The following is a 26,970-nucleotide window of genomic DNA, read 5'->3' as shown; positions in this document are numbered from 1 at the left end:
AGGAATTGCCAGATAGTGTACAAAACTTTGGGCAATTAGTGGCAACCAGTTTTGCATATGATTTTGTCCACCTTCCAAAACCAGATGTATATCAGAGCCTTGCTTGCTTGGTCAGAGCTGTATGTATCTGGACCACAGTCACAGTGCAAAATTCAAGGATCTGAAGTGTGATCTGAGTTTGGTGTCAAAAATATATGATATGCTCAGTAAGCCATGATCGAAATATCTGAGGCTGAGACTAGTAGCTAGTTAGACACTGGCCTGTGCTGGTCAAGCACATAACAGCAAGTTTGTGTCATGCACTTCAAACACTTACTGAGTTACTCTCAGGCACAACTGCCACGCTCAAAAAGTAATAAGGTTAGCTAGGTTATTTCAGGAATTACAAGTTAAGACCTCTAGCCAAATGCGGTGTTACTTTCAGTGCTACGATACAATCGGAGCAAACAACCATACACAGACTTATGGGGAAAAAATGCAGTCACCACTAAGCAGCTGGCAAATAATCATTTTCTTTGAACACTCTTTCCTGCCAAAGATATTCAGCCAATGAACCAGAATCGTAATGTTATGTCCACCATGTGTATTCTTACTTTAATAAAATCTCTTCCACTGAACAGTAATGAGATAGCTTTCACTGAGGATCACATAATGATGGCTTAAAATCTGGTCAAAACATGGAGCTTTCCTTCCAAATGGGTCAGATGCTATCTTGGTAGCATGCAAATGCTGCCTACACGTTTCCAGCCAAGGAAGCCAGCTTCCACGGTCACTTCATAATAGGTCAATACAAACTATGCAGCATGGTGATGTTATGTTACAGTGGTCGCATCAACAATATTGTGCCTTATACTGTATAAGCGATTATAGTCACATGTCTAATGTAGACCGTCTCATCTTCTCTAACTGCTGAAAGCTATCTGCTACAATTACGCACCAGGCAGCTAAACTGCAAATTGGACGTGCTCTCAATAGCTTACACATGCTGAGAGAAACACACAATTCATGTATTATCCCAACTGCATGCCAAATGGGGAGGCTTAACTCCCATCTGCTTTACGTACTTGAAAATAAAAAACAGTGTGAAAATGAGCCCTTTGCCTTTTATCACAAAACTGCTGTAAACATGGAGATTTTAATGACTCAGAGACCACACAAGCTCCAATTAGACCTATGTTTGCAAGCAATCTGCCTTTTTTAAAGAGAATTTTCTTTGATGCCGTACACGACCGAAAGCTTTAAAAGGTTTGTCACAAAACAATTAAAGCACCAGGTCATTTGAACTAGAACTGATTAGTTGCTGATCCCAGTTCCACTGAATGTGTAGATGTGCTCCAAACAAATCACATTTCGTGCCAAGTTAAACCAAGTCTAATCACTGAACTGATGCCTCAATTATGTTCTTTCCACAAGCAGATTGGCCATTAAATGGGAGTTTTGTAGAGATGGAAAATGTTTGAGGTGATGCATAAGGAAACATAAATTTAATTTGGTTGCTTTGATTTCAAAGCTGATTAGCACAAACTTTATTAAAATCCCACATCAAAGCTCTGCTCAAAGTTGAATGATGAGCTCGACCCATGGTAGAAACTAGTTGCTTGGCTAAATAAATAGTTTAAATAAATTATAATGTATCCAAGGAAGGCTGTTTTCATAGAAAAACCTCAAGGCGCTTTCACACCTATTAGTCCGGTTGCCAAGTCTGAATCAGAGCAAAATTTGCTACTTTTGGTTCGTTCACTGTTCGGTTTGTTTTGTTTTATCACTGCGCATAATTAAACAAAGCAAAAAGCAAAAAAAAAAAAAGTTGGCTGATGGGCATGTAGTGCTGAACACGCATGCATAAAAGTTCATTCATTTATTGATCAGAAACATGACGATAAATAAATCTTTGCCAAGTGTGTTTAGAAATCTTAAAAATGAGTGTCACCCCCTGTAGTGAGTGCAGCGGTCATCTCTGAGCATATTTCCAGTCCTCACGTGAGTGCTGTTATTAATGACTTCGTTAGCATTGTTAACGATTGCACATGCACAAGATGGTATTCAGGTATTTCTAATGAACCTTGAGGTTTATCCGGGGTTCAAAAAACTACAGATACACATGTAACTAGCGTTTCATGCTAACTCTAACACTGGCCCACTGTCAGTTCACCAGTGCTGCAAAAGCCCTTATCAGCTTTATTCAAGTGCCTTGCCTTCTGTACTACTGTCTGTGAGGGTGAAAAAAAGAAAAGCTAAAAGACAGGTACTCTTAGATAACTAGTTCATAAATGACTTATACTGTTACATAATCATACAATTCCAAGAAACTCCACAATTGGAAGACTTCCAATTCCACAACAAAGAAGATTTATGGATTATCATTAGCTACTTAACATGAAAAAGCACGGGTGTCACATTATGTCTTTTCATTTCATTACACACCCTCACACACAATTGCATCTTGGTATCAATGAATATGAAACAGATGCACAAAAAAGAACCACAGCTGGTAAGTTACTGTAATTTACCTTTAGTCATATAATTAAAATGTATAAATCTTCCACATGAAAATAATGAAGGGCATTTACATATTTAAGTTCCAAAACCAAGGCAGCCACTTTTACTTCTCTTAACTTGCAGCATCTGAATTATTATTATTATTTTTTTACTTCTCCTGTCATTTTCACCGAGTTACAGTTTTTCACATTGATCTAGATGCTATACGGTCACATTATTTCACATTTAGCTGCAGCCTCTGTATTGCTAAACCCCTGCACTGAATGTTGCACCGTGATCCTGGAGACAATATTTTCTAGCACTGTTCACATGAGATAACAGACAGATTTTTGTCTGACATGACAATGTTAAGTGTGTAAAAAATCTCAATATTTATAATACAGCTGCACTAAACAAAACTGTGTAAACTGAATAGAACAAAAAGTACAATACCACATGCACAGTTCTGTTTATTAATAGTCTACTATTACTTTGAACTGGTATCAAAATGGCATCAAAGTTTCCTATTAAGTAAGGCATAACACATGACACTGTGGAACCTCACAAGTCAAGTTACTTCCTGTTATCACTTATGTTAGAGTAGCTATAAACAGTTGTTCCCTTACAAGCATCTCTTTTTTGAGATGTCTTTCAGTTAATAAGACAAAAATTCATGTTCTTGAGAAAGTGAAAAGTGCAAACTCCACTGTTTTGAAGACTCTCCCATGGCGGAGATTTGAAAGTTAGAGCTCTATCGCTGGAGATCCGAGACTCCTTCCATAAATGTTAAATAAATATCTCCTTACAGAAAGCTTCATCATATCAATGACTATACATTTCTCTTTGTTAAATAACAGCACATTTTCTTATTCCATTTATTTTTTTAGGTATAGATGATGTGGTACGTCAGATTTGAGAATGGAACGGCACTGTGGTATAAAGTTAATTGATCAATTATTTTTTTCACATTAGGATTAGTATTACTGTTTAAATGAATTCTGTTGATACAAGAGCTATGCTCTTTACAGCTAGTGCTAAGTCCAAACTGGTCCAGAGAAGTCATCTTTGAGCAACACCAGGAGCTTTTCTGACAGTGGAAGCCATATTTGTTATGTGTAAGCAGAGGTAAAACTCTGAACTTTATACAATGGCATATTCCCAGGATTAATTAGATGATACGCCTCTGACATTTCTCTCTGTTCTTCATTTGTCCCAAGAGGTAACATGCTGAACTTGGCTGGGAACATGTCATTCTTTTTGAGAGTTACTATCTGAGGGACAAGTGGAGGAAAGGGATGAAGAGGCAAATGGGCTCCCTGAGGCCATGAACATCTAGATGTTCTGAATAAAGTTTCACCACAAATTTATACGCGTGGGTGTTAGAGGTGTAGCACTCTAATCTGGGTCAGGATCGCAGCCTGTCCAGAGAACATGGGGTGCAAGGCAGGATGGGATGCCAGTTCATCCCACGGCATCACACACACACACACCCTGTTTATCTATAAATCGGCATTATAATGCGGCAAGAGCCTTGAGCAAGGCCCTTAATCTTCACCTGCTCATCTCACTTTGGATAATACCTTCTGCCAAATAAGTAAATGTACATCTAAATGAACCAAGTTCTCTTGTTCCACTATACCACAAAACCTGTCTGGCAGCACTTATCTCTTTATTAATTTGAGTCAACTGCTACCAGTCAGGACTCGCTGATTTACTATGACTGTATGAAGCAATACAATATTGTACAATATCCTAAATTCTGATGAAAATGGCTGCAAGTGATGCTGCGCTACAGAATACTGCTCAACATGATAAATGACATTTTTGTTTTTACTGAAATGCTGCCTCAAACAGATGTCTCATCGCATACTGTGAGGTTTAAGAAGATAAGATAGCTTGATCTGCTGGCCAGCGTGGAGAAGGGAAATTGTTGGGTTTTCCCCTTGGCTCTGTTCTCCAGTTCCTCCTCCATCTGCTTCCCTTCCACATCTCCAAAAGCCATTTCACATCTCTGCACTCCCTCAGGAGCATGAGTCACACTCCAAGCCAACACCAAACCATAAACATTAAGCACACTCACACACACACACATACAAACATAAAGCTTCAAAAATAAGAAACAAAAGCCAGGACCAGTGAGGTTTGAACAGATCTCCCACTACACCTTCATAAGACTTCTTATCATCAATCTTTTCATTTGCGACATCATACACAGACACCTCAAAAGCCAGAAAATAAGAGAAGAAACACAGTATTAGTGTATTAGTGCATACATCAAGGTCAGACTTTCATTGAAACATACCAGAAAGAAGTGAAACTTGAAAACCAAGAGTGATCTGATCATACACACTGCCTTAAGTCATTTCTCTTTTCTCATCCACTCCCCTCATGTAGGGCAAAATCACATAAACACCAACTCTCAAGCAAAGCTCTTTAGCAGAAGGAAAACTGAGTGCGGTTCTCCTCTTGGGTGTGGTGGCCGAGCTAAGCGCGTAGCAGCAACAGCTGTGGTTTTCTCTCAGTATGGACGGATGCTTCATTCCGCCCGCTCTCCCTCCCTTAGCGACACACTTCCCGTTTCACATATCAAGAAAAAACAGTTCGAAGCAATTCATGGACCCAAGGCTTCCATAGTGAACTTCACTTTCCACCACAACAAAACAAGTTCGCTCAAGTCCCAGTGGACAGGTAAACATACAGATGTGTCACAAGTCATGGTTAGGGTGTTGTGATTTGGCAAGCTCACATTTCCAGTATTTCAGAAGCAAGAGTTGTAAAGCTGTTGTTCAAAAGCTGTATATCATAACTCTGAACTGAGCAAATCTGACGAAAAGGATGGAAGCATAAGATGCCAATAGACAAACAGATCAAACATATTTCAGGTATATACAGTCGGGAATCAGTGGATCACTGACACCATATCCTTATGTGTTCTCACCATCTTTAAGGGTTTTTTTTTTTCACACTTATCAGTATCATCTTGTTCATTCTTTGCATTCGAAAACAAACCTTTTATTATAGTTTAGAACTCAAAGCTATAATCAAAGTCCTAAAAATATATGATTATCCACCACACAATTTCAAAGCCATAAGATCCAGGAATAGTGATGTTTAAGAACAACTGGTCATTTCCTTTGACAAATATAAAGTTGCATGATGTCATTTAGCGTCATTGTCACTGTTGGTATAAAAAGTTCCTGTCAGAACACATCCTTTTTAATGTATTTCTAAATGGATAAGAATACAGGCACTGGAAATCCCTGCCATAACACAAAAAACCAATCAAGAGAGTGATCTGAACATTTAATGATCGTTAGTCACTCTGTAATATAACTAGCAACTGTTCAACTGTATAAATGACAGATATTTTTTTAAAAGAATTCTTTTTAGTTACTTGAGTCCGTTAAAATATTTATTCAGGAGTACTTCTGGAATGTCCGTGCTGATCATTCATGCTGTTGTTCTGGAAAAACAAACCAATTCTTTCAGAACATAAAAAGCTCGAGGGGAAAAAAAACACCATAGCTAATAATCTTCACAATTTGTGTTATGTTATAATATATCCATGTTTAAGCAATAAATAGTTTAACACACCTATCCTTGCCCCCTGCTCCCTGGATCAGTGAAGGAAACCCTCAACGCGGGAATAACTGGATCTTTCACTGAATCGGAATATATTTTAATTCTGTAGTTACCTCTGAGATCCGAATACTGATGTGCACAATTTGTGTATTTAATCTTCACTAAGGGTGCTTAACTCTGAATACGCCCCTGAATGCATGTAGTATATGATTACAAGTGTCTTGTGTTAAATGCTATGTTAACGACCCAAACCACAAATCCAAGTCAACAAAGGAATGGCTTCAGAAGAAGATGATCAGCATTTTGGAATGGCCCAGCCAGATCTAAATCCTTTTGAAAATAATGACCTGAAGAGGGCTGTGTGCAGGAAATCCCCTCACTATTTGATAGTTCAGGAGCATTTTTGCAAGGAAGATTAGAATAAAATTTCCAAATCAAGATGTGCTGAGTTGGTAGATTCTTACCCCAAAAGACTGAGTGCTGTTTTACAAGCAAAAGGTGCTTTAACAAAGTATTAGTTAAGGGGTGTACATACTTATGCAACCAGGTTACTGTTCAGTTGTGTTTTTTTTTTTTTTTTTTTTTACATTAAACGTTTCTATTTGGTTTTCCACTTACATTTTGTTGGTTGCTATATCACATTAAAGGTGGAAAAAGATCTGACATGATTTATCTTGGTTTCATTTTTTAAATCACAAAAAAAAACATGTAATTTTAATATATAATAATTATTTGATATTGGATGCACAATATTTTCATCCTCAGCTCATGTTTCAGTACATATGGATGGAATGACAACAAAATTAAACTGACCACATGGGTAGACAGATAACTGCACCTGGCAGTTAAAAAGACATATTTTCTAGCATTAGAGGATAAGAAGCAGTCCTGTAAATTCTGTGTGCTTAAAGAAAGAAATAATAATAAAAAAAAAAAGGAATTGTTGTATTCCTTGCAGTAATGTATCAGTTTACTTTACTTTTTACCCTACGTATAAGGTAAGTGTTTCAAGACATATAGACAGTGTTTTACATATATAGCTACATGCCTCAATAAGGCTTTTCAATAAAAAGCTGATAACATTCGTCTGATGCAAAAATAACTCCCTGCACCTTTTAGAAGACATAATAACATCCAATAGTCAGTATGTATATGTTAGAGCCCTGTAGTGAAGTCTCCTATAAGAAAGAACATGTCTGAACCTGTACACACACATGACACGTCCTCACATGCAGACTGTGCAGGAGCAGTGTCAAGCCTCAGGTTTACGCATTAAGTGTAAGAAGAGGCTTCCATGTTTGATATACAAGCTCTAACTGTTGAATTACCGCTGGGCTGTAGGTGCTAATCAAACACAAGAAAGGAGAAGTCCTTCAAAGGGTGCATGCTAGCACAAACCTGTCCTTTTTTAATTACACATATGCCTAGCATCCAGCAGACGTGTGGTTTAAGCTGAAATCAAAGCTCAGCCACAAGACCTCTTTAAAGGCTTGGGTTTAGGGACAGAAATCTTTTAATGAAGATAACTGGAAGACTTCCAAAGACAAGGGCAAATCACTTGAAACAAGAGAGCGGATTATCACGGATCAAACGTTAGCCCTGGTTCTGAGCAGCTGGGAGCTGGCCTAACCACAGACGGTGAACTGATCTTACTCTTAAGACTGTCACTTGGTCATGATCTTTGAACAGGTAGTTTAATGTATGTTCCTCTTGTGGTGAGGAGCAAACCACAGACAACAAAAGCCTCAGTCAGCACCCACAACAAAGTGTCAGCCGTGCATATAGGAACATGCAAGACAAACCAATTTTAGCTTATTTACTGCTAGTCCATCACGACTTAGCTACCACTACTACTATTTTAACACCATGTTATCAGTAGAGATGCATATCTCCTGTTTTTATCTTTGATATAATATCTATACACGTAAACCCAAAAATACAGCCGCAGATTCAGAAACACAACAGCAAATCAGAAAATGCAACAACAAAACTAAAAACACATAAAATTTAATTTATGTGTATCTGAACTTGTTGTGGTGCTTTTAGATTTGTTGTGGTGCTTTTAGTTTTGTTGTAGTGTTTTTAGTTTTGTTGTAGTGTTTTTAGTTTTGTTGTGTTGTTTTTAGTTTTGTTGTGGTGTTTTAGTTTTGCTGTGGTGTTTTTAGTTTTGTTGTGGTGTTTTTAGTTTTGCTGTGGTGCTTTTAGATTTGTTGTGTTGTTTTTAGTTTTGTTGTGTTGTTTTTAGTTTTGTTGTGGTGTTTTTAGTTTTGCTGTGGTGCTTTTAGATTTGTTGTGTTGTTTTTAGTTTTGTTGTGTTGTTTTTAGTTTTGTTGTGGTGTTTTAGTTTTGCTGTGGTGTTTTTGGTCTTGTTGTGGTGTTTGTAGTTTTGCTGTGGTGTTTTTAGTTTTGTTGTGGTGTTTGTAGTTTTGTTGTGGTGTTTGTAGTTTTGCTGTGGTGTTTGTAGTTTTGTTGTGGTGTTTTTAGTTTTTTGTGTGGTGTTTTTGGTTTTGTTGTGGTGTTTTTAGTTTTTTGTGTGGTGTTTTTGGTTTTTTGCGTGGTGTTTTTGGTTTTTTTGTGTGGTGTTTTTGTTTTTTTGTGTGGTGTTTTTGGTTTTTTTGTGTGGTGTTTTTGGTTTTTTGCGTGGTGTTTTTGGTTTTTTTGTGTGGTGTTTTTGGATTTTTGTGTGGTGTTTGTTTTTTTGTGTGGTGTTTTTGTTTTTTTGCATGGTGTTTTTGTTTTCTTGTGTGGTGTTTTTGTTTTTTTGTGTGGTGTTTTTGGTTTTTTGTGTGGTGTTTTTGTGTGGTGTTTTTGGTTTTGCTGTGGTCTTTTTAATTTTTCTGCGCTGTTTTTTTATTGTTGCTGTGGTGTTTTTAGTTTGTTAATGTGTTTCTACTTATGGGCCAATGCAATGCTCTGATAATCCGAACCAAATGTATGCACATGCGGGGAACATTTAGTGTCAATGTTACCATAACAACAAGTGTGCAAACATAACAAGTAGCTAATAATCACTTAGCGTCTGTGTTAACAAGTCTTAAATTATGTCCATGGTAGCAAAAAGATTCTCCAAATGAGTCTATTGAACTGAAGGCAAGTAGAATTTACATTCCCCCATCCCATTAAATTATTCTATTTAATAGATTATTTAAAAGATTATAATAAAAAATGGTTTCAATTAACCTCAATCTGTAAATTACAACTGAGCTACAGATAAACAGATTATGTGGCTGCATGTACATACAGCTATTGTGACTAAATTGCTGAAAATGTACACATAAAGCAACAGGACTTTACTATCCACCACATGCCATGCCTTGTTCATTTTCTTCCCTTCTAAAACAGATCTTTCAGTTTCTTTTATGACTCTCAACAAAGCTACAAACTCAAAGCCCTGAGGCTATAAGCTGTAATCACCTACCATACAGTTTAAAAGCCATAAGACGCATGAACACAGACACAGGAATATACATGCATGAAGTCTTTTCCTATAAGGAAAGTTGGTTATTATCTATAAATTAAAGAAACAGCCAAAATGAAATGTATTATTGTACTTGTTATATCTATCGTTCGCTGAATCACTTCTAACATCCAATTCTGCCTTTAAACTTTGGGCCGTGTTTCCTTCCTGAGTCTGATGTGTGAGTGTAATGGTGCTAAAGTAGAAAATGATTCATTATCAAGACGTTTGTCTTAGTTCTGTGATGTCCTTTTGTCCATTTTTATGGACTGTCCATTTTCACAGACTACATAATCACGTGTTTGAGACACTGAACCACTCAACAAGCAGTCTGGGGAATGTGTGATGATCTAAGCGTGCAGTTTGTGCTAAACTCAATAGCCTTGTTGAGTCAGGTGCAAAATTCAGACACCAAATGTGTCTTGGCTGATCAACTTTTGGCATAAGGAGGAAACTCTATGATTTCACATGTAACCTATTCACTTAAACAAATAGTATTATACCTACATACTTTCAATAGGGTGACAAATGTAATCAAGCAAATTAGGCAACCTAAAGTGCAAAATTCCCAAAGGTTAAAAAAAAAAAAAATGAGAAAAGTTATAACGAGGTTAGATCATGCAACACCTCTGAAGGATGGAAAATCTGAACATGGGGACGGTCCTATCTCTCTATCCCATGTGTCGGGTGAACAATCGGGGAAGATAAGAGCACTCTCCCTGAAGGGCTCCAGAGAGGATCAGAGCACAACCGAACAGCCCCGCAGTCAGCTCTGCCCCAGCTGGGGCCTCAAGAACTGATAAAACACTGGACGTGCACCAGCACAGCTCTCCGCAGCCAACTTTTGTTCTCTCACACACACACCCATCCTCTCCCTCTTGTGAACTGGTTCACATCTCCGTCACACACATTAAACTCGAGTCCAGATCCGATTGTTATCTCTGCGGTGTGATTCACAGTGGTTAATTATGGCCAGGGGCACAGAACTGTGTTTAACATTCGGGCAGAACGCGGTGCACTAAAATACTTATTTAGAGTGACTTGATATCCACAAAGACTTACTCTTGCTAGGAAAATGCTAGGAGGCCAAAGAAAAATATTAAAGATAATCAAAGCTAGGGAAAAAAAAAGCAAAGCTGGTGCTGGGGTGTGATCAAAAATAGATGGCAAGAAAAAAGCCTGTAGGCTATTAAAGCTCATTTAGTGGCACCTGGTATATAATGCACTGTTTTTCCTTCCTGATTATTAATACTGCCTGTATAATCAGGCGAAATCTTGTGCTAGGTTAGTAATAATTAATAAAAATCTTAATAAAAATAAAACTTGGGAACGACTTTTATTCCTAGTACATAAGAATCAATGTCAAGGCTACAGCTTGCAAATCATTACAATTCACAATATCTTTTTATAACTTGATTTTAATAACAATTACAAACTCGGACTGGAAGCAGCTGATTTGATGATAAAATTTTGTACTGAATCTTTCAACTGTAAAGTGGTAAAATTTAATTAAAATTATTTAAAAATCCTTTTTACAGGGTGTTACATTTTTGCAACCATTAAATAAAAGTATCACTTATTAATGCAACACTACTGTTTTGCTGGCAGGTTTCCTTCCTTCTTTTTCTTTTATTTGCAAACTTATATACTGTGATATGCATTGTGTATTGTGGACATGTCTTCGAGTATCATGATATGATTTTCTTTTCATATTGTCATATTGTCCAACATTTATTGAGATCCCAGTGGCAAAATCACTACATTGAATTCAAAAATGTTATATTTATAATGTAAGATTTGGGCCACAAATAAAATTTACCCCAAATGTAATCAATCAGTTAAAGTTTTGTCTCTTTTTAATTTTTTCCCCTTAATTTCGCACTAGTGCTTGAACACTCATGTTGCTAAGAACTATGGGTAGACTACAGCCTCCAGTTTAATATCAGTCACATGTCTGAATCATCACACTCACCTGAAACAAGATGTTTTGTTATTTCTTATTTCAAACACTTGTGCCTGAGGTTTCTGACATTTGTTAAATTAATTTTTATTTATAAACACGGACAAAAGGATATTCCAGAGCTTTTGTGCCATTTATGAGCCCCGAATAACAATTTACTTATTCTTTACTTTAGCACTTTTTGTTTTTTGACCCATGAAGTATACTCTTATACCCAGCGTAGGTGTCCCTGATGTCTTATCTGTACTGTCTACATCTGATATGTTCTACAAAGGTTGATGGCTCGCCATTATTCCTATCAGAGTGTCATCTAACTGATCAATGACTTCATTTGCAGATGAAATACTGGCTTTAAATTTCTCCCTTCAGACGCTATTTCTTCTTTCAGATGTATCATGCTCTTAAACAATACCTGCATTGAGTAATAAATGCAATGTCACTCAGGTACTTTCATAAAAGAGGAAATAATGATAGGTTCTTAGCTTGTTGATGCTTCTTTTAGATGTCTACTCTATTATCAAAGATGCAGTGCTTCAACATTTGCATAATAGCATTATTATTTTTTTCTGTCATTTTTCTGTCATTGTAACTGAATTTGGATTTCCAGTTACACAGATTTGCATGCTTTTCTTGATCCATTCTATGTTTCAGGACCAAACTTAATCAAACTTAATCATAGTAATCCACATATAATTTAATTCAGTACTTGAAGTTATCATGTGTTCCCTAAAGTCCATTTTAAGGCCATGATTATTTATTTTAGATTCTGGTTAAATTTAAAGACCATGTCTCTCCACAAAACAAAATTTTGTATTTATTTCTAAAGAACACACATTTGCCTTTCTTTAAATGGCTTACACACAGTTTAGGCAACTTTTTTTTTTATAAATCCAATGAAAAAATAGAAATAACACTGCCAAAGAGTTATAAACTGATAACACTAGGTAAATTATAGCCTGGAGAATATATCCATTACAGCACTACAGACTTAAAGTAAAATGAAGGCACTGCAGAAAAATGCACTTTCATAACTTTTATTGTATTAATGTATTGGGTAAAAGCTATGACTCTGCAAAGAGGACTGAGAAGTCGTCCAAACCACAAATGATGAGACACGGCCATCACACTGTGCATTACACCATGCTTCTCATGACCCAGTCCTGTCAACACACGATACATTGAAATATGTGCCAAAAATACAGTGTTTCTCTGAATAAGTCAGTGTTTTGGAGGATTAGGAGCGCTTCATGGTTTTGTGTGGAACAGTATAATGTGAACAGGAGAACTGTATAATTTTGCTAGAAAGACACAATGGAATCCTTATTGTGAGTGTGGAGGAGAGAAAGTATGAGGGGAAGTGAATGTGAATGAGAGCGTGTAAACAGAGCCCTTTTGTCGACAGTGTTAGGAGAACTCATGTGGTTCATACACTAACAGCCTTTACGACAGATAACAGCATCATTTACCAAACTGGTGGAGGCTGACAGCCCACGCTGACAGGAAGAAATGAAAGATGACAAAAGATTTTCAAAATTTACTGAAAGCATTTGTAAGGATATTATGAACTGGTGAGTCTTCATCGAAACTGGAATTTCGTCAAGAACTTCCTGATTTCCAGTCATCGAATATTTTTTTGTTTGCTCATCTTAAAAAAGTAGTTCAACCAAAAATTTAATTAAGCACTGATGTTTGGTGTCCAAAGTTTGCTGCTTTAGTTTTGTACTGAAAGACAAACTGGCAACCCATCCAGGGTTCCATCTCATCCCGTCTGATCCTCAGTGTTCCCGGGATAGGCTCTGGATCCACCACAACCCTGACCAGGTTAAACGCTTACTGAAGAGGAATGAATGAGGCTAACTGCCCACCCACTTTATTTGGAACACATGTACCCCGCCTCATTCAGACAATTATCCAGGCAGCCAATCATGTGGCAGCAGCGCAATACATAAGATCATGCAGATCCAGGTCAGGAGTTTCAGTTAATGGTTACATCAAACATCAGAATGAGGAAAAAAATGTGAGGTCAGTGTCAGACGGGCTGGTCTGAGTATTTGAGGAAACTGCTGCTCTCCTGGGATTTTCACACACAACAGTCTCTTCCGTTTACACAGAATGGTAGAATGGCAGTCTTGTGGGCATAAAAATGGCCTTGTTGTTGAGACAGGTAAGAGGAGAATGGCCAAGACTGGTTATGAGCTGACAGGAAGGTAACTCGAATATCCACTTTTTACAACTGTGGTGAGAAGAAAAGCATCTCAGAATGCACATGTCGAACCATGTCAAACCTCTTAATAAAGCCTGTGCTTTAGCACTGTGACAGTTTAGCAGTATAATGTACCTAAATCAGCACACAGACACCCGACATCATTGTTCCTTATTGCAAACAGACTTGCTTATCTGGTGACACTGTGTGACACACACAAAAAAATGGACAAAATAACATATCAGAGCTAAAAACTTTAACAGTGGCCATCTTGAACGATGTTTTCTGCAGCACATCACTTAGCCTGAGACTCAGATAGTAGATGTAGCCTACAGTCTGAAGATGGAATTGTACTTTAGTGATAAATTTGTATATATGACTATTGTACAGACTCACTGCTCTTTTTTTTTTTTTTTTTTTTTTTTTTAATTAAACTGTTTATGACGATTTATGCATGCAGTTTGTAATATAACCTTAGCCTCAAAGCTCTGGTACGAAACCTCATCACTCCAGTACTAAATGAAAGAAGTAAACTTCAAATGAAAAACACATCATGATATATTGAATATATTTGGAGTAAGAGGGCCATTGTGTTCGTTTCTGGATAAACTATTCCCATAAGCACCAACTGTGGAAAGTAAGTCATCTAATCTTTCCCAACATTCTGCTAGCTAATAGCCGTGCCAAGATAAATGTATACAACTATAAAATAGAAGTCAAATATTAGCTCACGTAAATCATTACACCCCCACATGTTGACCTTCCTATACTTACTTCTTAAATGTGTATAGAGATCCGTGCAATGCTTTGCTAGAATTACAACAATATTTTGACAGAGTGTTTTCACGTCACAGGCGGAAGTAGAGCAGCTTCTTACTTGGACGTATTTACAGCCGGGCTTTAGCTGTTAGTGGAATGTAGAGTAAACAACCCTGTCACTTTGATTCCATAAGTCAAAGGAAGCCATCTTTCAGCCTACTCACTAGGAAGTGCACTTCAGCCCACACATGGTTTTGTCATTTTGGGGTCTGTGTGGTCTGCTTGTTCAGCCTGAGAGCGAGTCAGTGCTGAAATGTGTGGCTGTGTGGAGTGGAGATCAGAGCCAGAACTCCTTAACAAACAGAGCACTGTTCCTTTAACAAATGACTATTAATAGTAAACAAAGACGACTGAACATAATCTAGTAAACGTTCTTCTCTTCAGCTTAGGAGATTAATGGCAGTGTCCTACTATTCAGTAGAACTGCTACCACAGATTGCAATTAGCTTCAAAGACCTACTAATGGCCTTAATGCTACCACCAGCTCAGTTTGATCAAAGCTTTAATGAATTTAAAGTACATACAGTGCCTTGCAAAAGTATTCAGACCCCTGAATAATTTTCTCATATTACTGAATTACAAATGGTACACTGAAATTTCATTCTGTTTGATATTTTATTTTTAAAACACTGAAACTCAAAATCAATTATTGTAAGGTGACATTGGATTTATGTTGGGAAATATTTTATGAAAAATAAAAAAAAATGAAATAACTTGCTTGCCCTCACACATTCAACCCTCACACATTAATGTTTGGTAGAGCCACCTTTTGCTGCAATAACAGCTTTAAGTCTTTTGGGATACGTATGTACCAGCTTTGCAAACAGTGTTGGAGTGATTTTGGCACGTTCTTCTTGGCAGATTAGCTCCAGGTTGTTCAGGTTGGTTGGGTGATACTTGTGGACTGCAATTTTCAAATAGTGCCACAGATTCTCAATGGGATTGAGATCAGGACATTTACCTTTTTGTTCCTGAGCCACTCCAGTGTTGCTTTGGCCTTGTGCTTGGGATCATTTTCCTGCTGAAAGGTGAATTTCCTTCCAAGCTTCAGTTGTTTAGCAGACCTATATTTTGCTCCATCCATTCTCCCTTCAGTTCTAACAAGATGCCCACCACCACACTTCACCATACTTCACTGTAGGGATGGTGTGTTTGGAGGCATGGGAAGTTTTAGGTTTGTGCCACATGTACTGCTTTGAGTTTTGGCCAAAAAGCTCTATCTTGGTCTCATCTAACCACAAAACCTTTTCCCACATTGCAACTGGGTCACTCTAATGCTTTCTGGAAAACTCCACATGTGCTTTCAGATGGAACTTTTTGAGTCTTTCTTGCCACCCTCCCATACAAGCCAGTGTCATGCAGTGCTCTTGATATGGTTGACTGGCGCACCATTACTCCACTCCCAGCCACTGAACTCTGTAGCTCCTTCAAAGTGAGTGTTCTCTCACATGTCTCTTTCTTGTTTGAGCGCTGAGTTTTGAGGGACGGCCTTTTCTTGCCAGTGCCTGGGTGGTGTGATGTAGCTTCCACTTCCTGATTATTGATCCAACTGTGCTCACTGGGATATCCAGACACTTGGATATTATTTTGTACCCTTTCCCTAATTTATGCATTTGTACTACTTTTTCTCAAACTTCTGTAGAAAGCTTTTCGGTCTTTGTTTTCCTTCAGATTCACAGCCTGACCAATGAGCCTTCAACAATGGGGTTTTTACCCAGAAAATGGGACCAAAACTTTAATGATTCACAGGTGGATGCAAATGGTAAGGTAATTGTGTTCTTGTTAGTGCAATTTCTTTCATCGGTGTAAACTGAGAGCTTCCACAGCACAGGGGTTGAATACTTATGCAAGCAAGATATTTCATTTTTAAAATTTTTCTTAAAAATATTCCCCAACATAAATCCAATGTCACCTTACAATAATTGATTTTGAGTTTCAGTGTTATAAAATTGAAATTTCAATGTACCATTTGTAATTCAGTAATATGAGAAAATTGGTCAGGGGTCTGAATACTTTTGCAAGGCACTGTATATATTCACATCTGGAAACTTTGTGCATTACCCATATTTAGCAGTGCTAATGAAAAAGTTTTTTTTGAAAGATAAATAGTTTCTCCTAGAGTGTAAGCAGTTTTATGAAGGATGCCAATAATTATAGAAGGTACTATGCAGTTTACTTCAATAAACACAAACAAAAAAGGATCAGTATTTTACAGCCTATTACTCGATAACAAGAGATTTTAGCAGATTTTGGCTGACGAGCTGATTCTGTTTCTTTGGAAACTTTGGGTACTACCTCTACATTTATTCCTGAAGTACACTGCAGTTATTCCCATGTTCTACTTTTAGTAACTTAAATTACTATCTTTTTGGCTAGATGACTGCTGTTAAAAATAAAAAAAGAGCTCTGAGTAGATGTACGTAATTTATGGCATATATTATTTTCACATTTTTATGTATAAGTATGTGCCCTAAAAGTGACATTACATGAAACTAGTGAGCCTACAAAGTGAAAAGAAAGCATTCCTGAGTAAAGAAGCTGAAAAAGACAACATTTTACAGGATCATGAATGGCACAAGAAACATCACTGTGGGTAAACAGATTTTTAAAAAATATTTTCTTCATGTAATTATGATGTTGCCTCATCTTTGCTTACAAAATATTAAAATCATTATCATATTGGCTCATTTTTATGGAGGGTGCCAATAATTATGAAGGCTACCATTGAATACATAAGCAGTGTACTTCGTTTAGAGCAAAAATGTCCCTGTAGCAGGACACAAAACTGATCTCATTGTGGATTCAACTTTTAGAACGTAGTACACAAAGTTTATAGAGAAAATGAAGAACTTTTGTCTGAAATATCCTGTTCAAATCCAAATGAATGAAATGAATGTGTCCGGGGAGGTCTGAACAATAAGTGAGGGAGTGGGTGTTGCGGAGGGGACGAGGCTGAGTTTCCTGTTCAGACACTCATTTCCTCTGTGCGTTTCCCACTTCCTGAGGCGGCACCCACCAGGTTGGTCATCAGACTCCTGTTTATTCAGCACTGCCACTCATTTCCTCTCTAACACTACAAGCAGATCTCTGACCAGCACTCAACCTCAACACCCTTCATCTGTCTGCACAAATTGTCTAAACTAATTATAGATCAACAATTAAAGGACTTTAGCTTTTGCATAATTTCCTTTTCCCTTTTTCAGCACCCATATTAGAGGACAACGGTGGTGATGTAGTTGTCAGTAAAGCTTGTTTTATGGTAAACTGACTGTATATGACACATGAAAATTCTCATCTTATCCAAAATTGATCTTATGTAAGTAAAGATCTTTATTGTTAAGCGATAGAGTGAAAAATGGTTAACATGTATACCACATTATACCACAGCATTGTTGAATTCTCAAATAATGATAGGTTAGCAGGTGTTGATAAATATTCTGTAACAGCATGATAATGACATAGTGTGAGCTGCCAGGCAGGTTTATATTAATCCATTATTAATATCTTATCATTACTCTAGTAAAAACTCATTCACAGAGACTTGTATGGAGGATGTTGAGAGTACTTTAAGCCTAACAATAAGCAGATTACTAAAAACTGTAATGAGATGTTTAACATTTATGGAAACAGGCTTTAAGGTGAAGCCATTCCTTTGAGATTTCCAGCATGGGTAAAGGATGGTTTTATACATTGCAATTTCTCATTTTTGTAACAGTCTGTTGTTTTCTTATTGAGAGAGAGAGAGAGAGAGAGTTACAGACAGACAGAGAGAGGGAGGGAGGGAGAGGGGGAGAGAGAGGGAAGAAAAAGAGAGAGCAAGAGACCGGGGGGGGGGGGACAGAAGAGAAAGAGAGAGGTAAGACACAGAAAGTGAGAGAGAGTGAGAGAGAAAGGGGGAGAGAAAAAAGAGAGAGAGAGAGCTGCTATAACAAAAGTGATAACATGAACTAACGTGTTTCTTTTCACAACATTAGATGTAACTATAAACAGAGAAAATGTATTGAACATTTCATTTTTAAAATTGAAACTTTTAAAACTTTAGTGTTCTGTTAAAGGAAAATCATCTTTGGGATGATAACAGTAACCCTGCTTCTCATTGGACCACATCATACCTCTCCAGCTTTGGTGATTCGATGAAGATGTTAGGTTGTTTTACGGTACATAATACATTAAGACTCTTCTGTGGTGGTTAACTTAGTGACTGTTACAAAGCGCTGACACTGGGGACTCCTTCTATAAATGTTAAATAAACATATCCTTAAAAAAGCCTCATCATATCATTGATCATACCTGTTTCTCTGTTAAATAACAACAGGTTGATTATGTGGCACATCCTCTAAGTCCCTGTGAATGAGCTGTTACTATAGAAATGATAATGTATTAGAAGAAGCATATTAATACACTGCTCAAAAAAAATTAAAGGAACACTTTGAAAACACATCAGATCTCAATGGGGAAAAATATCATGCTGGATATCTATACTGATATGGACTGGGTAATGTGTTAGGAATGAAAGGATGCCACATCGTTTGATGGAAATTAAAATTATCATCCTACAGAGGGCTGAATTCAAAGACACCCCGAAAACCAAAGTGAAAAAATGATGCAGCAGGCTAGTCCATTTTGCTGAAATTTCATTGCAGCAACTCAAAATGGTACTCAGTAGTTTGTATGGCCCCCACGTGCTTGTACGCATACCTGACAACGTCAGGGCATGCTCCTAATGAGACGACGGATGGTGTCCTGGGGTATTTCCTCCCAGATCTGGACCCGGGCATCACTGAGCTCCTGGACAGTCTGAGGTGCAACCTGGCGGCGTCGGATGGACCGAAACATAAATGTCCCAGAGGTGTTCTATTGGATTTAGGTCAGACGAGTGTGGGGGCCATTCAGTGGTATCAATTCCTTCATCCTCCAGGAACTGCCTGCATACTCTCGCCACATGAGGCCAGGCATTGTCGTGCACCAGGAGGAACCCAGGACCCACTGCACCAGCGTAGGGTCTGACAATGGGTCCAAGGGTTTCATCCTGATACTTAATGGCAGTCAGGGTGCCATTGTCTAGCCTGTAGAGGTCTGTGCGTCCCTCCATGGATATGCCTCCCCAGACCATCACTGACCCGCCACCAAACCGGTCATGCTGAACGATGTTACAGGCAGCATAACGTTCTCCACGACTTCTCCAGACCCTTTCACGTCTGTCACATGTGCTCAGGGTGAACCTGCTCTCATCTGTGAAAAGCACAGGGTGCCAGTGGCGGACCTGCCAATTCTGGTGTTCAGTGGCAAATGCCAATCGAGCTCCACGGTGCCGGGCAGTGAGCACAGTGCCCACTAGAGGATGTCGGGCCCTCAGGCCTCCCTCATGAAGTCTGTTTCTGATTGTTTGGCCAGAGAGACATTCACACCAGTGGCCTGTTGGAGGTCATTTTGTAGGGCTCTGGCAGTGCTCATCCTGTTCCTCCTTGCACAAAGGATCAGATACCGGACCTGCTGATGGGTTAAGGACCTTCTACGGCCCTGTCCAGCTCTCCTAGAGTAACTGCCTGTCTCCTGGAATCTCCTCCATGCTCTTGAGACTGTGCTGGGAAACACAGCAAACCTTCTGGCAATGGCACGTATTGATGTGCCATCCTGGAGGAGTTGGACTGCCTGTGCAACCTCTGTAGGGTCCAGGTATCGCCTCATGCTACCAGTAGTGACACTGACTCTAGCCAAACGCAAAACTAGTGAAAAACAGTCAGAAAAGATGAGTAGGGAAAAAACTGCCAGTGGCCTCCACCTGTAAAACCATTCCTGTTTTGGGGGTCGTCTCATTGTTGCCCATCTAGTGCACCTGTTGTTAATTTCATTAACACCAAAGCAGCTGAAACTGATTAACAACCCCCTCTGCTACTTAACTGACCAGATCAATATCCCAGGAGTTTAATTGATTTGATGCTATACTCTGATTAAAAAGTGTTCCTTTAATTTTTTAAAAAATCTATAAACTTGTCTATAATTTGAATTACATCCAGAATTATTGTCAGAGTTGCTGTTATAGTAAAATTAATCAGCACATTCTGACCAAACATAAGAATTCAACAGCAGTGTGGCATAAAACTTATTATACAACAGTTCTAGTTCTGGTCCACTAATTTGATTGGTCGAGTGGCGTTCCAAGAGTGCTTATATTTCCTATAACTGCACTGGGGTGTTTCACTGTGTGTATCTCTCTTCTTGTCTGTGTTCGCCTTGTAAAATTCTACTTCCTAGTTTGAAGTGTTACTATAGTAGTGTTAGCGACATCAACAGTGGCAAATGATACATTTTACATGAATATAACTTTTGGCTTAAAATATAAAAGCTTTTCAGATGAAGATGAAAAGGAAGAAGGGATGCCAATGTTACCAGAAGCTCCATTAACCGGAATGTACAAATCAATGTGAGCTAGCTAGCCAACTAGCTGACGGGATATAAAGAGAGTGTGGCTTCTTTCGGATCTATTTCTGCTGGCAAAGCAAAAATAAGCAGAACATTTCATGTTGTGTCTGAAATGTCAGTTACTCGATATTAATTTCTTGTTTATAACTGTTGTATAAACGCGATATCGCACAAGCAACAGTGCGGTTCTACTGAATATCGATGAGACTCTGATTAGCTATGACGCTCGCCCAGTGGACTCATGTCTACACAATGCAGCCGCGCTGATATTCAGTATAACCGCGCTCTTGCTCGTGTGATATTGCTTAAATGAGTTATGTATATTTTTTCTGACCATTAATTAGAGTAGGTTCAGTCTTGATGTTTGGTCTGTCTCATCGCCATCATCTTCTGAGCTAAAGTAAGCTAAAGAATTTGTTGTCATTGTGTTATAACATAAGTCAGCCTAGAAAATGGCATAACACTATTTTTTTTTTCAACAATGTTAATAGCAATGTTAATGCTTTTCATGACAATAAAAGAGGAAGGAGCAACTACAAGCAAAACATTTTCCAGAATTAAAACCTAGCATATGTTCTTTACTTCACTAAATGACATTTCTACTATTGAGAAATCACTTTTCTTGGCATTATCAAGATTTAATGTAAAATTCATTTGTACAAAGAGTGCTGTATAGACATTCTTTATTTTAATAATGCACAAATTGCTTGTTTCATTGCTCTGTTACAGTCAATCAAACAGTCCAAAGCCATAATGTCAGAAGCACAGTGTGTTCTGATTGTGTCTCTTTCCCTAGATTACTGGTGGCCCGAACAAAAAAAATCAGACCTAACAATAGACCAATCACTGTCCTAGAGCGCAACGAGTCTGCTGCACACATGTATTCATGCAGGTTTGTCTCTTAATTCAAAGTGACAGACGTTAGAATGACTCAGACACGTATAGCAATTAGCCAGAGCGTATTATCAAACACCTGGAGCAGCATAATGAATAGCTGCATTATTTTTGTTCATTTGAAATCTGAACTACAATGACGTGTACAGTATTGTGTGGCTCCCATGGGCTAGGTTCAATCAAGAAGCAGTCTGCTAGGACTACATGCTCAAGTAAAGACAACCCTGAGAAAATCTGAACTCTCACACTCATGGTTTGACCTAACAAAGGTCTCATTCACAAGGCAACAGCCGATACTGAGCCATAAATACTCTGGTCCCTTTAGAAAAATGAATTCCCACATTTGTCAGCACATGGGAACAAGTCCTCTGGACTCAAAGTTTGACTAGACAATACGCACTTTAAAGTCGACTTTGAATCTGACATCAAATGAGGAAGTGTAACTGTTTAAAATCATAGACAGACGCTGTCTGTGGTTCATTCTGAAGTGATCATGACTATATCCTGCTCCCTCTCAAAGAGACAGCCTTCATAGTGAAAACTCCAAAGGGTCTGTCTCTGCAGGGGGTCAAGAGTAACAAGCATTTGGAACAGACTTAAACTTTATTTTATAAAACCAAAGCCAGTTGCACAATCACTGAAACTGATGTAAACAGAAAAAGTAGCAATTTAATAGAGAACAAATGGACTAAGCAAGAAATATTTCCTCACGCTGCCTCCAGTTATAATTTAGGAGCTGCTGCTTACTTTTGTCTGACTGTACAGAGGTAAACAAGTGTAAGTGCACAAGCGGGATGTTACCTGAGGCAGCGATAAAAACATTTAATCTACAGTATGTTATGAGCTGAAGCTGTTTTATTCATTTATTCATTTTAGTTAGAATTTAGTTATAATATACACCTGTCTGTTGATGCCATTCTTTCATTCAGCATAAAAACAACACAGAATCTTGTGTCCATCAGGCGTTCCCTTCAAAAACAAAAGTAAATATAGGGTGGTCGTGCTTTGACGTGACCTGCGTAGGGTTCATCACTTCAGAATGGGATGATCTTTTCCCTGCATCTTTCCGGCCCAGGGTTACTAACGGTCATTATTTTGTACCAAAGGTTTTAAGCAATGTTGCAATCTAACAATAGATGTTGCAAAAACAACAACAACCAAAGAAAGAAAGGAAACAAACAATAAAAAAATGTAATTTAAAAACCAAACAAACAAATAATAACCATTTATCTTTTTATTTATTTATTTGTTTGTTTGCTTATTTATTTATTTATAGTTTTGGAATTACATTTGGAACTTAATTTAATTTACCACATTTTTCTGGGCCCAAGTGGTGGGTCTCAGAAGAAGCCTATTATTATTATTATTATTATTATTAGTAGTAGTAGTAGTAGTAGTAGTAGTAGTAGTAGGGGGCCAAGCACTGAAAGTGCATAGGCATCCTACTGTTATTTTATGTTTCCTTGTTCTTATTCTTCTGGCTAAGGTGTCTATGGGAGTCCATAGAACCGTCTGGTAAAATTTTGTAAAATTTGGCAGACTGATTGGGGAGGGTCTAAGGAGCATTCTGACCAAATTTGGGCCAAGTGTTTCCAACGCTCTAGCGCTACCAAATATGGGCCTAATTTGGAAGTACATTTATGGTCATAACTTTTGAACCGTGTGTCCAAAATTTAAAAGCCATCTCGGGATTCCCTGGGTCAAGATGAGTTCAATGCACTCTATGACATCAATTTTCAAATTGCAAATTAGATTTTCTGCCATCTTGGATTTTGTCAAAAACAGTTTTTTCACTACTTCTCCTACAAATTTTGTCCAATCATCACCAAATTTGGTGCACGTCATCTTCAGAGTAAGCCTCACAAAGGTTTTCAAAAGGATTTTGAATAGTCCAAAGGGTTTGCCGGTAATGGGCCAACGAAGCTGATGGCGAAGCCTCCAAACACGATGTGAAGCTGTATCTCAGCAACTACTTTGCAGACTGACACAAATCTTGATAGGCATCTTCAGGACCATGACCTGAGGCTCTGCAACAGATTTCGTGATAGTACCACCTACTGTTCAAAAGTTACAATATCATGTCAAAAATGCTTATATCTAACTGCCATTTTTGCTACTCCTCATCCAAATTTTGTCCAATCTTCACCAAATTTGGCTCACATCATCTTGAAAGATTATAGGGAATATAATTTTCTCTAAGTGATCAATACTGATGAATTGTGCACAATATGAACAAGAAATAACAAGATAAAAATGTCATTAAAAATCTACAGCAAAATGTGCACTAAGGCTTATAAAAACACACTCAGCAAATGTTGGATTTTCTCATAACATTTAATGATTTAATTCTTATTATTCGCATTTGTATTTCGTTTCCTATACTCATCTTATTCTATGTCACAAAATCAACTTTATATATACAAAATCACACACCAAAGCTACCAAATCTAGTGGTCTACAAAATCGACAGTTTTGATGATGCTCGAGCATGGATTAAATTGCTTTTTTATTAAAACTGCTAGAATATTTATGAAAAATTTAGAAAATGTAAAAACCTAGTATTCATAGTTTTCCCAGATTTTCACCTGGTATGTTTAAAAAGTAGACACAAAAATATTGTGCGAAAGTGTCCATCACACCCACATTTTGTGTATTATCTGTACTGGTATAGCATAATAGTACAACATTTTTCCAACTTCCTGATCAAGGTTTACAGTCACACCTGTAGTGATAGCTTACACACTTCCTGTGTTAGCATTTGGAATGAATGTGAGTGTGTACTTGTAAAAACTCAGCAAAAAAGCTAATTGTCATTTTTGTCATGTGGAAGCTTATAGCCTAAGACTACGTGAGATGGTACACTTAAGAACACGCTTCCTCTCACTCAGGACTCCACGTGTGCTTGTAGAGTCGTATAAAGACTTTCCCACGCTTTCAAACCTCCACCATGTCACAGTAAACCACAACTCATGAGAACCTACAAAACTCAAGATGCCCAAGTGAAAACATAACCAAACAAAGTAATAAATGTACTAAAGAAGAAATGTCTAGGCCATAGATTGCTGGATCATTGAACACCAGCACACTTTAAGATTTTATTCCCCACCTCGAAAGTTCTCAGAATGAAAAATGCAGGCCGCATGGACATGGCTGTAAATGCCATGCCACACATTTCTAGCATTTGTGCTCTCATTCCTCTGTAAGGTCTACACATTTCACTGTTTCACAAATCTGTCACTTTTCAAGGTCTTTGAATACATTTATCAAAAATAGCAAGTAATAGTTCCATTTCAACTTGACTTCATAGAGGTTCTAAATGTGTAAAATACATTATCCTCTTTTTTCCTAATGCTTTGCATCTATACTCAAGTCAGAGTTAAGGTTCTTCCAGTAGACCTGGTTCGTATCTGCTTTCTCTCATCTTTAATCCTTTTGTTTAGGATTTGTCTAAATCCTTGCGAAATGCTGGTCTCGCTAATATGCTTAATAATATTCCAGAGACACATGTATATTCACAATGACATGCATGCTCTGTGATCAATATTAGTCTTAGAGAAATGAGGATGAGAATGAGAATGAGGAAGACTTACCTCAGCAGCCTGTGTCTCCTGATGCAGCAGGGTCAGACCTGTCAAATCCTCCAAAAAGGAATGAGACGAGTTAAACACCTTGGACAAAAACTGGAATCCTTCACGCTCATAATGGTCCAGGACCTGCGAATGAAAATGAATTCATATTTAGACAAAATTAATTTTAAGCTGTATTATGTGATGTTTAGCTATATCACTATGCTACATATACAGTGCGCGCATATATATATATTTTTTTCTTCTCTCATGTTATTATTATCTGTAATTTTTATTATTATATGTCTTGCTGTCTTATTGGTATGTGTGATCTGGAAGCTTCATACCAAGTCAAATTCCTTGTGTGTGTGAGAACACTTGGCAATAAAGCTCTTTCTGATTCTCATATATAAACTCACAGTTTAGGACACCCAGAATTATATATCATACACATAAATGTCAAATATAATGTAAATCATGTCTTTTGTAAATTAGAGACACAAAAATTTTAAACTTCAGTATTATGTATGAGGAGTACAGTCTATAAACAAGCATTCAGGGGCACAGGGGCATTAAATATACTGCAGCGAGTTTAAAATTAAACAGACAGACAGACAGAAATCTAGATATAGTTAGACAGAGAGACAGGTAGACAGAGAGACGGATAGATTCTAGATAGGTAAACAGCTGGACAGACAGACAAGAAGACAGAGGAATAGTTATCAGAATAGTTAGGCAACTAGACAGACAGCTAGATAGACAGACAGTCAGACAGACAGACAGACTGGTGGGTAAACAGACAAGCAGTTATCTAGATAGATGAGTAGACAGAGGGACAGTTCTCTAGATAGACAGACAACTAGAAAAACAGACAAGTAGACAGAGAGATAGTTAACTAGAGTTTCACAGCTAGACAGACAGAAACATAGACAAACATCTACCCAGACAATCAGACAAACATCTACCCACACAAACAGACAAACATCTACCCAGACAAACAGGCAAACTGATGGGTAGACTGCGGGACAGTTATCTAGATTGATAGACAGCTAGGCAGACAGACATGTAGACATGTAGACAGGGGGACAGTTATCTAGATAGTTAAACAGCTAGACACACAGATACACAGACAGTCAGCTAGCCAGACAAATGAACAAACCTCTGGGTGGACAGACAGACAATTGTACAGCTAAATAGTTAGAGAGCTAGAAAGACAGATGTGTAGACAGAGAGACAGTTATTTAGGTGGGTAGACAGCTACACAGAGAGATACAAATAGCTTAGGAAGCAGCTACATAGACAAATGCAGACAGACAGCTACAAAGACAGACAGAGATCCTATCAGAGATCCTAAAATGGGAATAAATAAATGGGATTTATTCCCATTTTTTATAGCAAATGCATCTTTCCAGTTGCTTAAGGCAGAAACACTGCAGGAATGAAGTATAGATGCGTGTAGTAATCAGGAGCAAAATAAATCTGATTAAAAATAAATGAAATAAAAGCAAAGGTACATGACTAAAGGCAGACATGTAGTACTGAGGCCCAGACATGGCCACTTTCTCCGTTACACACTCTCCCTTATCAC

The 26,970-nt window shown here is 37.9% G+C and overlaps 1 protein-coding gene across 1 annotated transcript in view; it reads right to left on the bottom strand.

Annotated features, from left to right (window-relative positions):
* Positions 1–26,970, bottom strand: part of atg7 (ATG7 autophagy related 7 homolog (S. cerevisiae)) — a 109,977-nt gene that overhangs the window by 13,478 nt on the left and 69,529 nt on the right. Inside the window, exon 19 of the mRNA XM_053227256.1 lies at positions 25,407–25,529. Within this exon, the coding sequence (XP_053083231.1) occupies positions 25,407–25,529 (123 nt within the window). The remainder of the gene's footprint in view (positions 1–25,406; positions 25,530–26,970) is intronic.

Source organism: Pangasianodon hypophthalmus, chromosome 20, assembly GCF_027358585.1.
Source record: "Pangasianodon hypophthalmus isolate fPanHyp1 chromosome 20, fPanHyp1.pri, whole genome shotgun sequence".
NCBI classification, from domain to species: Eukaryota; Metazoa; Chordata; class Actinopteri; order Siluriformes; family Pangasiidae; genus Pangasianodon; species Pangasianodon hypophthalmus.
The sequence above is the reverse complement of the archived record's forward strand: the minus strand, read 5'-3'. Positions and strand labels throughout refer to the sequence as shown.